The sequence below is a fragment of the Ambystoma mexicanum genome, chromosome 13 (genome assembly GCF_040938575.1).
Source record: "Ambystoma mexicanum isolate Mex_15411 chromosome 13, UKY_AmexF1_1, whole genome shotgun sequence".
NCBI lineage: Eukaryota > Metazoa > Chordata > Amphibia > Caudata > Ambystomatidae > Ambystoma > Ambystoma mexicanum.
Genome location: NC_090938.1, coordinates 509,040,567 through 509,054,983, shown reverse-complemented (window position 1 = coordinate 509,054,983; position 14,417 = coordinate 509,040,567). Strand labels below are relative to the sequence as shown.

Below are 14,417 nucleotides of genomic sequence, written 5' to 3'. Positions count from 1 at the left end.
TGCAGCAGTACATGAACTAGGGGTGAAGATGACAAAAGAAGCTGGCGTTCAAGAAGATTGGTTTACCATGGCCTTCAGCTGGGTCCCATCATGGCTTGGAACATTGGTGAAAATGCTGGTGCCCATCATCGTGTTTGTCTTGGTGATTTTCTGTACGTGCCAATTGGGTCTCTGATGTTGCGCCAAAGCAGTACCTAATACCGCAATGATGATGGTTTCTGTTGGTAATACTAAGGTGCCTCGTGATACAAAGGAAATAGAAATACAAACTGATCACCCCGTTCACCACATGGTCCCACTCCTTGTTGGAGATATAGTTGATAACCTGTACCACACAACCCTTGTTCCTCCCCCTGAAAATTACAGGGAAGTGTGGGTAGACTTGGCTGGAGGCGGGGGTTGCATTTACATGACATGTACACCTGAGCAATATGCGCAAGCAGGGGAGAGCTTATGACATGTGGGTAGGGCCTGGATGCCGATAAAGGGAACACCCACATGGGACGAAGCAGAAAGGCAAGCCAATGAGCGTAAATATGGGGGAGGTGAATTTGTTACTTTAGAAGTAAGAAAGGGGGGAATGTTGGTATGGAAATTAGTATATCCCACCCCACTAAGCACTTTCAGGTGAGGCGAATCCCCTATACAATAGTGTAGTGTGTAAGGGGGAGAGAACCACGCTATGAAACTCGGTGCAGAAGAGCGCAAACAGCAAATGCATGCCATTAGGAGACACATAGAAAGACATTTCATTTTGTAGTTATGCCAAAAGCACAGACTTGCACGACCACGTTGCACCAGCCGAGCTCCATGGACATAATTCACTAGGCCCCACAATATTAAGGCAGAATTAACTTGCACAGCAAGTTCTCACGGAAGTCCATTTCCGCCATGTCCCTCCACTGTTGCAAACATTTAGTATCTTTCTGAGGAATGCACCCTACAAGAGTGTGAGACAACACCAGGCTCTGTGCAGTGCCCATTCATCACCACTAAACTGTCAGCAGGCCTATAACCCCCACCCAGCCAACCCAAAGCCAGCCCCACACCACTAACCCGTCCCCACACACCTACATTCCAGGATAAGCAAGCAACCCTCGTGTCCTAGCATAAACCAAGGGACCATAAAAGATCTAAGCATACACAACTGTTTCACCCCTCAGCATAAAATACATCCTTTGTAACGCGAGGTACAGGGAGGGATGAATCATAGATCAAAACCCAGGGTGGAGACCTTGGGTGCGAGAGGAGCGGTATCAACGAAGCCCAGAATGTGTGGGTCAGTGTGACTGTATTTTATCCTCTCTTCCCCCTGGCACCAATCCCTGAGACACCCCAGTGCATGCCACAGTGATGTAGCAGTAGGCTTAGTGTGCTAGTTTAGATGTAACACTGTATTTCATGAGCGACCTGACCTTCACCAGGAAACAAGATGAGCCCAGCTGACCCACGTGGAGCCTGACCGACGGTGAAGGAACTAACCAATTGTACCCTTTCATCCCCTATGGAGCAGGCCTATGTCTATGGACTCGCCAATCAGTGGAGCTAGTTTGTACTATATGTGATGACACGACTCTGTTTTTTGAGCTCTTGCTTGGCCTATGATTAGGCAGAATGTTCTCGAGCAGCAGAGTCCTTTGCTGATATTTTGTATACTGTAAAATTAAACTGTGTTATCCTTGCAAGCTATCTGCTGGCGTATTTCCCTACAGGGTTGTATTCACTCTGGAGTGTGCGTTAACAGGGACTTGCGTTCGCTGGCCCACATTGGCCAAAAAAGAGGCCCACTTTGACCGAAAAAAATGGCCCAAACCAGCATTTTGCGTTTGTGTTTTGGCATGAAGTAGCTAGGATGGCTAATGCATAATTATAAAGCTGGTTGTTGTCATTAGGCTCCACTGTGATAGGCTACTTGGGCCCACAGCAGCAAAGACGGATGTCCGTATAGAACAGCCCTAGTGCTGTGTGAAATTACAATGGGGGAGTTGAAGCAGGCACATTTTGCAGCATATTTTTTATTGGGTTCCATACGCCAAAAGCGCTGCCACAAAAAGTTAAATATTTCCACGTGCTTCAGGCGCTGGCACAAATATGTTTTGACTTTTAGGAATTTGGCTCAAGGTGTGGGAATCTGGCCCAAAAATAAAATCCATGTAACCTGTTCAAATACACAAATCACGCTTTTTTGGTTGGTGAATTACCAGCTGCTGGTACTTTGCCCTGGGATAAGGGGTGGGGTGGCAGCAGAAGGGTCAGGCCGCGAAAAGGTTTAATTGCCCTTTAGTTGTCAAGTCTTCAGCAACCAAAAACAGATTCCTTGGTACACCTGTTCACATGGAGGGACCTACATTTATCAAAGATGTTAAACAATAATAGACGTATTTCCCCCTGATTAGGGCTTGTCACAAGGAAAATCGAAAACTCTGCCCCTAAAGTAATGTAACAGCCAGGCATAGCACACCTCACACATTCTTCACAGTATACCTCTGAACTGTATGGAAGGTTTTTTGACTTGCCACTTTGGGGGAATCGAGGATAAACGCTGTGCTTAAAACCATCTTGTTTCTCTGTTAGTTTCTATAGTGCTTCATCAAATGTTTGCTTACAGAATATCTACCTGTAATTCAAGTGCACTGTAATGAAGCACCTTGTCTGCATATGTGCAATTTGAATACATTACCAATAAAATATTAATAAAAAGTGCAGAGCATCGTTAAACATAACGGTAACACAACGCACTGATCAAGTGTGCAACTAAAAGCTGAAGGTATGATCATCTAATGCTTTATTCAGACCAGTGTATGGCAAAAATACACAATGGAGGGTACTCCCTTAGTGTCTTCTTGAGCCAGCAGGCTACAATTTGATTTGATTTGATCATTTGTACCGCGCTCCAAACAGACTTAACTGTATACAGGAGCAGATGGACGCAAAGCCTCAAGATGAGGTGATGGACAAATCTTATGCAGATGCTATTCCTGAACTGGGCAGATTCTATTTGACCAGGTGGGATTTGAGAGCCTTCCTAAACCGGAATAGTGACTGGCAGGATCTAATCTCCACAGGGAGGTTGTTCCAAAGTTTGTGTCCATAGACTCCAAATCTCCTATCGCCTCTGGAGACAAACTTTGTGCATGGAATATTCAGCAACAGGTTATCTCTTGAGCGTAATGCTCTGGCAGGGTGGTATCGACTAATTTTGGCACTGAGATACTCTGGGGCCAGCCCATTAACACATTTATAAGTTAAACAGGCTACTTTAAATTTAATTCGGTCTTCTACTGTCAGCCAATGCAGAGTTCTGCGGAGCGATGAAACCTAGTCCTTTTTTCCCAATTGCCCCACCAGTCTAACTGCAGCATTCTGGGTCTTCTGCAGTCTATATATCTACTTGGCCGGTATGCCCGCCATCAGACTACTGCAGTAATCCAGGTGGGTATTCATCATAGCCGCCACAACTACTGCGTGGTCTTCTGCTGGTAGGAATGGTAATACATTCCTAAGCATCCGCAACAAATAGTAAACTGACTTGACCTTGGTCCCCACCCGGGCTTCACTGCTGAGATTCTCCTGCCAAGCACAACCCAAGTTCTTAAAGTTTTAGGCAAATTGTAGCTTCTAGTCAAGGATATGAGGGGGCAAAAAAATCCTTGGCATTCACAACTCGCTGCTTTGACCGAGCAGAATGATCTCAGTTTTTGCTGCATTAAGCTGCAGCTGATTGTTGGCCATCCAACTGTCAATGTCGACCAGACACTGGTTGACTCTAATAAATGCGTCCTCAATATTCTTACTCTCAATATAGATGTGAGTGTCGTCAGCGTATGAGTGAAGACTCAAACCATGATGCCTCAATATATTTGAGATTGGACGCATATAGAGGTTATAAATCAGGGGGGACAGTGATGATGCCTGGGGGACCCCACATCTCAGGACGATAGTTTTGGAGGTATAACCCCAGAATTGTACCCGCTGGGATATGTCCGCCAAGAAAGATCTACACCAATCCAAAGATTGCTGAGAGACCTTTCCCATTCTCGTAAGACGATCCAGTAAAATTCCATGATCCAATGTTTCGAAGGCTGCGAAGAGGTCCAGCATCAACAGGAGTGTTGATCCGCCACCATCCGCGACCTCCAACAGATCATCATGCACTTCCAACAGCGCGGTCTCGGTCCTGTGCTTAGGTCGAAATCCCGATTGGAGTTCGTCCAGCAATCCCTCTTTGTCCACGAACGCTTGAAATTGGGAGGTGACTCCTTTCTCCAACACTTTCGTTGGCCAAATCACACTGGCAACTAGCCAGTAGTTTTTTTTTAAATGGCTAGGTCCAGATTAGGTTTTTTAAAAAGTGGTTTCAATATTGTGTTTTTTAATGCATCCTGGACCCGACATTGGGTCCGGAATTTGTTAACAAACATAGTCAGAAAGGGTGTGATATTTGAAGCGGCCAACACAAATACCAGACTATTAGTTGGCTTGAGTTGAGGAATGAGGGAATGTATCAACTCCTCAGTCACGGGTTGAAACCTAAAGCTGTCCTCGGTCCCCCAATTTGCAATGACATTGATAACCTGCGCCTTGAAACACTTGTCTATAGGCGCGTTATAAATGCCATATCATATCAAACCGATTATCACATGTTGGGCAAACAGAGGGTGCAGAAGCAGGTACTGCAACTCACCAGCACCTAAAGAGAATGCACTTTAAAGGATACAAAAAGGCAGAAACTTTGAACAAACAAATATGCTCTTTGGAACGCATTGGAAGTCATGGTTCAATGTGCCAGCGCCTTGTATTACACTTGAGCCTCAGTTTCTCCTCAATCTTTCTTCTACTGAGTTGTATCAGCCAAACTCATCTTTTTTTTAGATATGGGTTAGTGTTCATTCATTTTTATTGACCTTCTTCAGAATAGACTTTCCCCCACCAGTTTCATTTTGTAATTAGCATTCACTACCCTGTTCCTTTTGCTGTCCCCCAATAATACTTGTCAATGTGACCCATTCAAATCTGTAGGTGCTTATCTAGTCCTGGGATTTTTCTTTGCATTCTGGGACTTGTAGTTCCACTTTTCCGATTATAAAACTCAGAATACAGGTCACAGAATACAAAGACAAAACCAGGACTGGATAAGCACCTACAGGTTGGCACGAGTCATGCTGGCATGTATGCTTAATTCCCTATATCTCGCAAACCTCCGTTGACTCTGCAATGTCACAATGTCCATTTTGTGTCGAGTGCCTTGTTTCAGAAGGGGAAATCCAGACCCAGTTATATATTTGGTCAGAGTTGACCTTCTCCGTTGACTTCCCATTGGCATTTCTGTCCTAACGATGAAGGTGCTTGACTTGGAGCTAGTCAATGGATCTTCCCGTCGGTGGGACTTCCTATATGAGGTATCAGAGCAAGAATTCTGTTTTTTTTAAATTGTATTTGGTTTAAATTAAACCTTTACAAAGCAAGCAATCATGAATAAATATAAAAAACAACCATGACAACATTTAAAACTAATGATCAGAGAGCTCAACCAGATAAAAAAGAGAAAGAAAGTAAAAGAGAAAGGGAAATGTTCATGACACTTCATCTTCATATACTTAAGTTACAGCTAAGGAAGCCAATGTACCAAGCACAGAAGAAAATAAACAGAGTAACAACCTAGACCAAAACTGATGTTCATCAATAGAATATCACAAGAGTTACATCAAGTTAAGGCTATTAATAAATCCCGAAACTGCTAAGACTTCATGTACATTCTAGATCTTTAGACATCTTTTCCATAGGTTTTCATCTGTACATCCTAACTGATACTTCAGGAGAGGGCCCATATATTTGGTCCTGGTTGCAATTAGTGCCCCACAATCAAGTACCAAGTACTTTCTTGATTCAAATGCTGAGTTACAAAATCTACATCCACTGTTAACCTCAGTTATTATGCTTTTCCTAAGCAGAATCTCCTTCTTAGGAAGCAAACTCCAACTTAGCTGGAGAAGCATAGCCCTGTGTTGTCGATTAGCAAATTGGGAAAGCAATATAGAAATGTTCCCTCAGCGTTTATGCTCATGGGATAAATGAGTGAAATAGGTCAGTCGTTATGGCCCAATCAAGATTTCACCTTGGTCAGATTAGTAATTAAAGTATCCAGATCCAAGGAAGTTCCTGAAAGAATAGCTTGACATTTCTTACCAAACTGGGTCAAATAGTAAGAATTTGCTTGGGAGTCATTGTGGTATTTGAGGGCACAACCCAGGGTCTCATACAAGGAATCTGCAAGTGGTGAGGTCAATTTTAAATATAGCGACAAAAGGTGGTGCCACTCAACACAAGCTGTTACAGATGTTGCACCCAGTTCAAACCTGATAGCCGCAAGAGGAATTGCATTGGGGGATACCCAAGATCTTCCACAACAACCTAGCCTCGATCCTATCCAGAAGTTTAAATATAGCATTCCAATAAAGTTTAAGGCCATATATTAACTTCGGGTCGATTTCCCCTCATAGAACATAAGAGCCGGCTTTAGGGAAAATCTTCAAAATTTGCGGTCGATTTTAATGATCTGACTCTGAAGCCGGGGTGCTTTTTGCAGACGAATATCTGAGGCCTGAATGGGTCTCAAAATGGAACCCCATATATACAAGGTTAAGGCTGGTCCTGATATTTACATTTTCAACAGACCAAGAAGCATTACCTTTATTCAACTTTCTCTCTGAGAAGGCCAAGATTTTAGTCTTACTGGGCTTAATAAGTAACCCGTTCTCACTAGCATATTTCGAAAAGATGTTCAAAAGCCTTTGAAGGCTGAACTTACATTTACCGAATATCAAGAAATCATTGGTGTAAGCCAGCCATGATATTTTACACTGGCCTACCTTCGGTGTAATAAGGCCCCCCTCAGTAAGGCAATCGGCCACATCAAACAGATATTGGTTAGAATAGCCAGTGGGCTAAGACACAGACCTGCTTTAGGCCCCCATACAAACGTATTCTCCACGAGAGATCGTCCTTTTGGTTCAGCCGAATCTGTATTCTGGGGTTATTATAACGACCATTGACTAGACACAAAAGCCCATACGGCATACCCCATCCAGCCAATTTAGACCATAACCGGTTGCGATCGACAGAGTCGAATGCCACCGAAAGATCGATTGAGGCCATATAGGTGCAGCCTTCGGGCATAGCCCATGCCAATTCTTGTATCAACTTTACAACAAGGCCATTTATGTTGGTTGAATGCCCCTTTCCGGAAGCCTGTCTGGAATCTATTCAGCCCATGAGTAGGGGAAGCCCATTGCTCCAAGTGAGTCAAAAGAAAAGCAGAAAAGATCTTGCAATCTTCATCAATTAAAGAGATTGACCGATAACATTTAGGCTCTGACCTACTGCCACATTTAAAGATAGGTACGACATGAGCCATGCTCCAAGAGGCTGGCAAGACTCCTGTGTGGAAAATAATTCTAAATTGCAAGAACAACATGTTCACCCAGTTAATTGGGTCGGCCTTAAAGGTGTTATTATTAAGGCCATTCAGGCACAGGGCACGAGATTTTTTTGCATTTCTTTAGTAGGTGGTAAATACTTTCGTATCTAATTCCGGCTGCCAAGAGTAATCATATGTGGCAGGGCTAGAGAATAAATCAGTACCATTGTTACTAGAAGGTGATCCAAATTAAGTATCCAAGAAACTGACCCATTCTGGCTCTGAGACAGCGTTTAGTTGAGAGATAGCAACATTGGGGTCTTGGCCATTAATAATTGAAGACCAAAAAGACCCCACACAGGAGTTTATCAGCAGCCTGAGCATGGTCTCGGCGTCACACTGCAATAAAACTGCTTGAATCGACTTGCAAAAGTTTTTACATTTTTGCCTGATCTTTTTTGCAAGGCTAATCTTAGCAGCAGCATCATCAGTTGAGTCCCTACATTTCCCAATCTCCCTCCTCATGGAAGATTTAGCTTCAGCAAGCTCTTCATTATAACAATGGAAAGGTCTATGTGATCTCATTGGCTTAAATCTAGGATTAGATCTTCCCGGGGTTACAAAGTCAGTGATGAAATCCTGAGACCCATTCACATTAACGTTCAGCATTTTCCACTCTAGTGTTGTTGTTTACATGATTGAGTGGAAATCATGACAATATTGGAGTCCGACCATCGGATTGTGTTACCTGAGTGGTTCATACTTAGATGTAACAGGTCTATTTACTCTCTGGTGATCAAAACAATATAAAATTCCAGCTTTAATGTGGCATGGTCACTCCAATGCAAGAGTATAAGGTACAGAAGTTTGACAAGGAATCATCAACAAAGATGTAATCCAGAGTTGAGGAAATAGCCCCTCTATATCATATATGCATTTCCACCCCATTGGCTTGATTAGAGGTCTTGCCCATAAGGGCCTGCAGCCCTAGTGCCCCCAAGGCAAGGCACCAGCCTCCACCTGCTTGGGATCTGAAATTCTGCGAGATCATACCCGAGGACAGATCACACAGATCACAATCCAAGTCATGAAAGAGGCAGCTTGTATTTAGAGCTCCTGCTAACATAACCCTTCCCGAAGGTTGCTAGACGACCACACAGTTATGCATTCAGAGACCACCTCCAAGAAATGAGTAAGATCAGAAATCCCCTTGTGCCAGTATACGTTCACCACAAGAATTCTGTATAAAGGTCCACAGAACCCCGTTAGGTGGCCCAGTCCGGCATTCATGTTCAAATACTTCATACAGGAGGTCCCGCCTTTAGACTTCTTGTTCAAATACCTCATACAGGAACCCCCCTCCACCCTTCAGCTTTCATTGTCATGTACCTGATACAGGAAGTCCCGCCTTCAGCCTCCTTCCAAAAATACGTCATACAGGAAGTCCCGTCTTTCAGCCCCCTGCCCTAGTGACTCGTAAATGAAGTCCCAGCTTCAGAATAAGGGCACAGAGTAGCTCGAGTACTAGAGACTTTTGTAAGTTTTGGATGGCCCACTACCTTTCCTCCCAACACGCAAAAACATATTTTTAATAATAATAATGTATTAAAAAGGTTTTTAAGATATCCATGAATGGATTGTTAGGTATGTCGCTGACGACGAAAAGACCCAAAAGCAAAATGGAGGAGGCAGCATGGTAACCGCTGCGGAGTCATCGCCTACAACCTGTGACCCTCCCCCTGGGAAAGGGAGGGCAGGGGCGGAACGGCGCCAAGGGCACCAAAACAACCTGAAAGCCCGCGAAGGGCTAACAAAGGAAGTGAGCGGGGCGAGCGCCTTATAAGCAGCAGGGCCGGTCTGCAGAGACATCTCGCTCCTGCAGTGGGACCCTGCCGACTCGCCGTGTCAGAAGGATTTCATTTTCCACCCACCCACCCACGAAAGGGCAGGGAAGGAGGGTGACACCTGAACGTCGCTGTCGCAGGATGGTCAGGACTATATGGGACAGTGTTGGCGGTGTTTGGGCAACCAAGCACAAATGATAGACTCCGGACGAGCCAGAAGGAAACCGGATGGGTCTTCGCTCTTCCGGACCAGCGCCTCTTGGGGGCCTAAAAGGCGGGGGCGTCTGATGGTAATGAATAAGGCTCAGCTTCCCCCAAAACAAATGGCGCTCTCCCCACCCACGGACACCTGCACAGGCAGGGTAGGCTCAGGTACAAAGGGTCGGGGGGAGTTGGGGGCCTACTATGCAAAAGTATACGGGGAAGCAAGGGAAATCCAGCACGGAGCAAGCGCCACACTTGCAGACTGAAGTTCACAAAAGTGTACAATAATTCTGTTGTCATGGAAATAAAACTGCGGCCAAGTTTGCCATTTGAAATACTGTGTCATGCCAATTGATTGATGGTGGAAAGTAGCAAAGCGAAGCGGGGTGCATGCGCAAGGGAATAATTGGCAAAAAAGGCAAATGGACAAATGCAGTGGTTATTGAGTGGGTCAATGAGCCAACCCCGTTTGTAATTCTGCGGTTTTGTAAACGCCCAGTTCAGCCGTTTGGGAAAAGGTGCATTACAAATGCAAGAAAGCCCTCAGATAAGCAGCTAAACATTGTTTGAAGAGCGGACTCGCAATCCCGTAGCGAGAACCCGTCCCTGCATTACTGCACGTAAAGCCCAAAGGGGTCCATTGGGAAAGCGAGCAGCTTAACTAAACACACAAGACATGATTAGCAATAAGGCAGGGGCAGCAGAGGAGGGGGCCTGGGACTTACGCGAAGGGAGGGCCTTTGAAGGGGAAAAAGGTACCGAGGACGAAGGGGAGCTGACTTTGCAAGTCTGGACATTCAGAACACTAGCGCGCTTCCCACCGAAATGGCTAAACCATGTTTGAAAGGTTCACCAGCCCTTTGCTGAGCCCTACAATGTACCTACTATGGAGGCTGCATCTGTTTAATTCACTACATTATGAATAAGACTCCTGAATTTTATTTCCATTTTCTGGCACTTCCATATGGATGCATATTTATTTTTCCCAGCTTTGCCTTTAGTTTCCCGCGTTTAAATAGTGCTCTAAACAATGTACGCCACCGCTGGTGTTTGTCTCGATTTTGTATTTACTTCTGGACACTGTTAACAATCTCCACATCATGCCATTGACAGAAATGCCAGTCTCAAGTGACCAGGCACAGGCGAGATGGCCAAGCAGACATGTCCAAGGAAACACGGGTCTCTGTATAGTCGGCAGCAGATAACCCAACTCTCCTCAAGGCCAGCAACATACAATTCCAGTATCTGTAGGCTCAGTACCAGGTATGACAAGTACCCTCTGGCCCAGTAGAATCCATGACCAGTCACCGCATTTTCTGGTGACAGGCATGGCCAATCTCTTCCTCACCCAGTAACTGCTATGGCAAGCAGCAAAGGTGCAGTGACAGGTATGGCAAGTGCCCTCAATTGGCTACGAACAGGTATGGTTAACCCCCACACAGGGCCGGCCTTAAGTCTGGAAGCGCCCAGGGCGAGACAACAACATTTGGCCCCCCCTACCCCTGGGCCCTCGACCCGGGTCCCTGCGAGGGGGGCGCACCAAATATTTTTTTGCTGTAAGTGCTTAAATCTCCACTCCCATGCAGGAGCAGGAAGTTAAGCGCTTCAATACAGCGCGGCTGTCAAACCAGCTGGTTCGAGAGCCACGCTGTATTGTAATAAAACGACCCCGCTGTCCTACTAGCGCACACAGCACAAACAGGAGAGCAGGGCGCAGTTCGTTAAAATAGGGCGCCTGCCGCGCCTTCACCCACCACGTCAGCTCGAGGGGCGCCCTTGAAAGACTCCCCTGAGCTGGCGTGGCAGGCGGGCTAATGCGGCGCCCTGGGCGGTCTCCGAAACGGCCCGGCCCTAAGGCCGGCCCTGCCCCTACAGGTCTAGTTCAGTATATGATTAGTCCACAAACACCCACTCACAAATATAGCCAGGTATCACCAGTCCCCATACAGTATGCCGAGACACAGGTCTGTCCAGACCCCACAATGTCCTCTAGCAGTTGTGGGTAATACCTGAAATTTCAAATAAGAGGCGTGTTTATCCGCCACGTGTGCTGTAACATATAAGTAGTCCTCGAATGCCCAGCTGCCGCAGCATGCGTAGACTATTCAGCTGCTGCTTGCCCCGGTCATAGAGGATGATTTTAACAGAAAATGCGCTCCCTTCAGAAATATTGTTTCTGATTGGCTGGCTTCAGCATGCTCTGCAGCCAAGCAGGGTTTGAATATCAGCGGAGGCCTGGCTTTACCTCCATTGCGCTGTCACAGTGGTCCTGGGCAGGGACAGAGCCAGCTTCAACATTTTGGTGGGAATGGATGGATGACAGTTTTGAAAACTGGTCCTGAGTGGGGCTCTTAACCCATTCCTCTGTCGACCCCCTCCTGCTCCTCCCTCTTGTGCCCAGGAGGCTGAATAGCTATTAGATCTTCTTTTGACTCATCTGAGGCTATTTATTTTCACCAAGTGATGCTAATCATTGGAGATCGGGCCATCTAAAAGCTAGGCCCAGCAGTTTAGTCTTTGGCTTCATTTTAGGGGCCTATTGATACCACCAGGGCAGGCTTTCGTTCTCCGCCTCGGTATGCTGGCTAATGATTGGTTAAATGTAAATGGTCGGCTCTTGCAGGTGAGAAATCTGACAGGCTCTTGCCAGAGAAGCCCCCTCCTATCAGGCTGAGTATAAAGGCAGAGTGCTGCCTTCTGTCTGCAACCAAGTCCACACAGACCATGAAGAATCCAAACCCACGACTACACACTCAACCCGAGAAGATGGAGTAATGAGGATCAAGCCGCGGTATCCAAAAATCACAGCTGATGGATAAAGTCTATCAGCAAGAAGAAGACAAGCTGTCTGCAACCTCCCCAAAGTGGGGGATTTAAGCCCTCCCTAGTCCAGCGTTGCTGCCGCCCATGGTCCTAGTGCCTGCTTGTGCTTTGCTTTTTCCCATTTCTTTAGTGTGCTTTTTCCCATTTCTTTAGTGTTCATGAATAAATGCACAGTAAAAAGCGTCTTGTTTCTTCCTTTATTTTTCTGGATTTAACAGTTAACGGGAAAGCAGGAAGCCCTTCTTATGAAGCCGACAGGATTCAAAGATAGGTAGGCTCTGGGAAGCACATGGATGATGGTTTTTCGCAGGCCATGCTCACATTTTCATGTACATAACGAACAGCCCTTATCAGTCTAAAGGTCAGATGGGACTAATGTGTTTCTGGGAATGTCAGGGGACAAAATACAATGCTAGCTCCTCGCTCCTGCTCCACAGCTGCTACCTAGGCCCATGGGAGGGCTGCCCCCTTCTGTTAGTCCTATATTCCTAGCTACTAACACTCTGATGCTGGTATTTTGAGCCCATATTTATGAAGTGTAAACAACGTTACAAATCGCAGAATCCATAGTGATGCAGGCCAAAACACCAGCACTGGCTGATGGAAACGATTAACTTATATACCTACCGTCTACTACTCCCAACACACCAGTCCCCATATTACCATCATTTTTAGTTAAGAATGTTACAGTATTTCAATCCTTCTGGGACCTTGGGACCTAGAGACGCTCCTAAAAAACAAGCCTCATTTTGCCAAAAGATGTATGTAGGCATACTAATTTGGGGAGAGGAGGAAGATACATTTTGTGCCCGAATCCCTCGGAACACTAGTCCAAAACGATTTCCTTTGTCTGGTATTCTGGGCAACTGGGTGGATGGGACATCAAAAGGTTAACTTGTAAAACCAACACTTTTGATTGCGAATACATACTTTTTTGTTTACCTCTCTTAAAAATCAATAGCCCCATGTTGGATTCTTATGCGAGTCAAAACCTTTCCCACTTACTGACCCAGAGTCCCGGGAGTATAGCTCAGCGGCAACGTGCTTGCCTTGGAAGCAAGATTACACAAAGCAACACAGGTTCGATCCCTGGGTCCATGCTTAGAAACTTTTGGGTATTTAAGCGCGTTATAAATACGCAACAAAGCCAAAGAACTACACAATTAAGATAAACAACTCCTGTAACAGCGCCTTGATGCCCCTGGGCTATGGGTGTGCTTTAAAAATGCAAACTAAATAAATAAAGAACGTCAAGTTTCACGTATCAGTGGTGTTTTATAGTTTTGTTTCTGTAAATATATATGATACTTATAACGCGCTAAATACCCAGAGGTTTCTAAGCGTGGACCCAGGAATTGAACCTGTGTTGCTCCGTGTTGTCTTGCTTCCAAAGCGAGCACGTTGCCCATGAGCTATCCTCCCAAGACAGACAATACTTGTAAACATGTGTTATGACAAGAAGGCATTCATAAATTTGATTTAATTTAATATTGCACCTGTGAATGTCAGAAGCTGCTGAAACCTCACCCTTCGTGCTCCAGCATGATATAAGACCCTAACACTCACCACTTGAAGACCAGGTTGAGCCAGTCTCCGATCACCGCCACCCAGATGAGCTTGATGCCCACGGCCTCGCGCAGGTGGAACCAGACCGGGAAGAAGATGGCGAAGGTGTTGCGCAGGTCGGCGGCGAAGGAGATGAATATGAACCAGTCCTGGGAGCTCCTGTAGCGCACCTGGAGGAACTGCACCATCTGGGCCCCGGTGTCGTGGAGGAGCTCCATGGTGGCCTACTGCCACAGAGTCAGCCTTTCCGCTGCGTCCCACACCGTCCGAAACCTACAACTGATAGCGCTCTGGCCTCTGCGCGGGTTTATATTCCACTGTTGGCACAGGTCAGTCACTCCACGAGGCAAGCGATCTTTGGACCCATCAATTACTCTTTCCCCAAAAATATTGACAGAGCGACATGTCTGAAGCAAACCGCCAGATAAAGCCTTTCAGCTCTAGGCCCTGGGGTCAGTGTGATGAAGGCTGCCTTTCCTCTCCCGTTTGCGATAATATCCGGAAACCAACGAGAGGAATGAGAGCAGCTAGACCATACCTATTCAAGAGTAGGCCAGGTGGCT

The 14,417-nt window shown here is 45.9% G+C and overlaps 1 protein-coding gene across 1 annotated transcript in view; it reads right to left on the bottom strand.

Annotated features, from left to right (window-relative positions):
* LOC138521396 (glucose-6-phosphatase catalytic subunit 1-like) overlaps window positions 1-14,137 on the bottom strand; it is a 93,062-nt gene extending 78,925 nt beyond the window's left edge. The window contains exon 1 of the mRNA XM_069634184.1: window positions 13,855-14,137. Coding sequence (XP_069490285.1) covers window positions 13,855-14,072 — 218 coding nt within the window. The 5' untranslated portion in view covers window positions 14,073-14,137. The remainder of the gene's footprint in view (window positions 1-13,854) is intronic.
* Window positions 14,138-14,417: the final 280 nt, after the last annotated feature.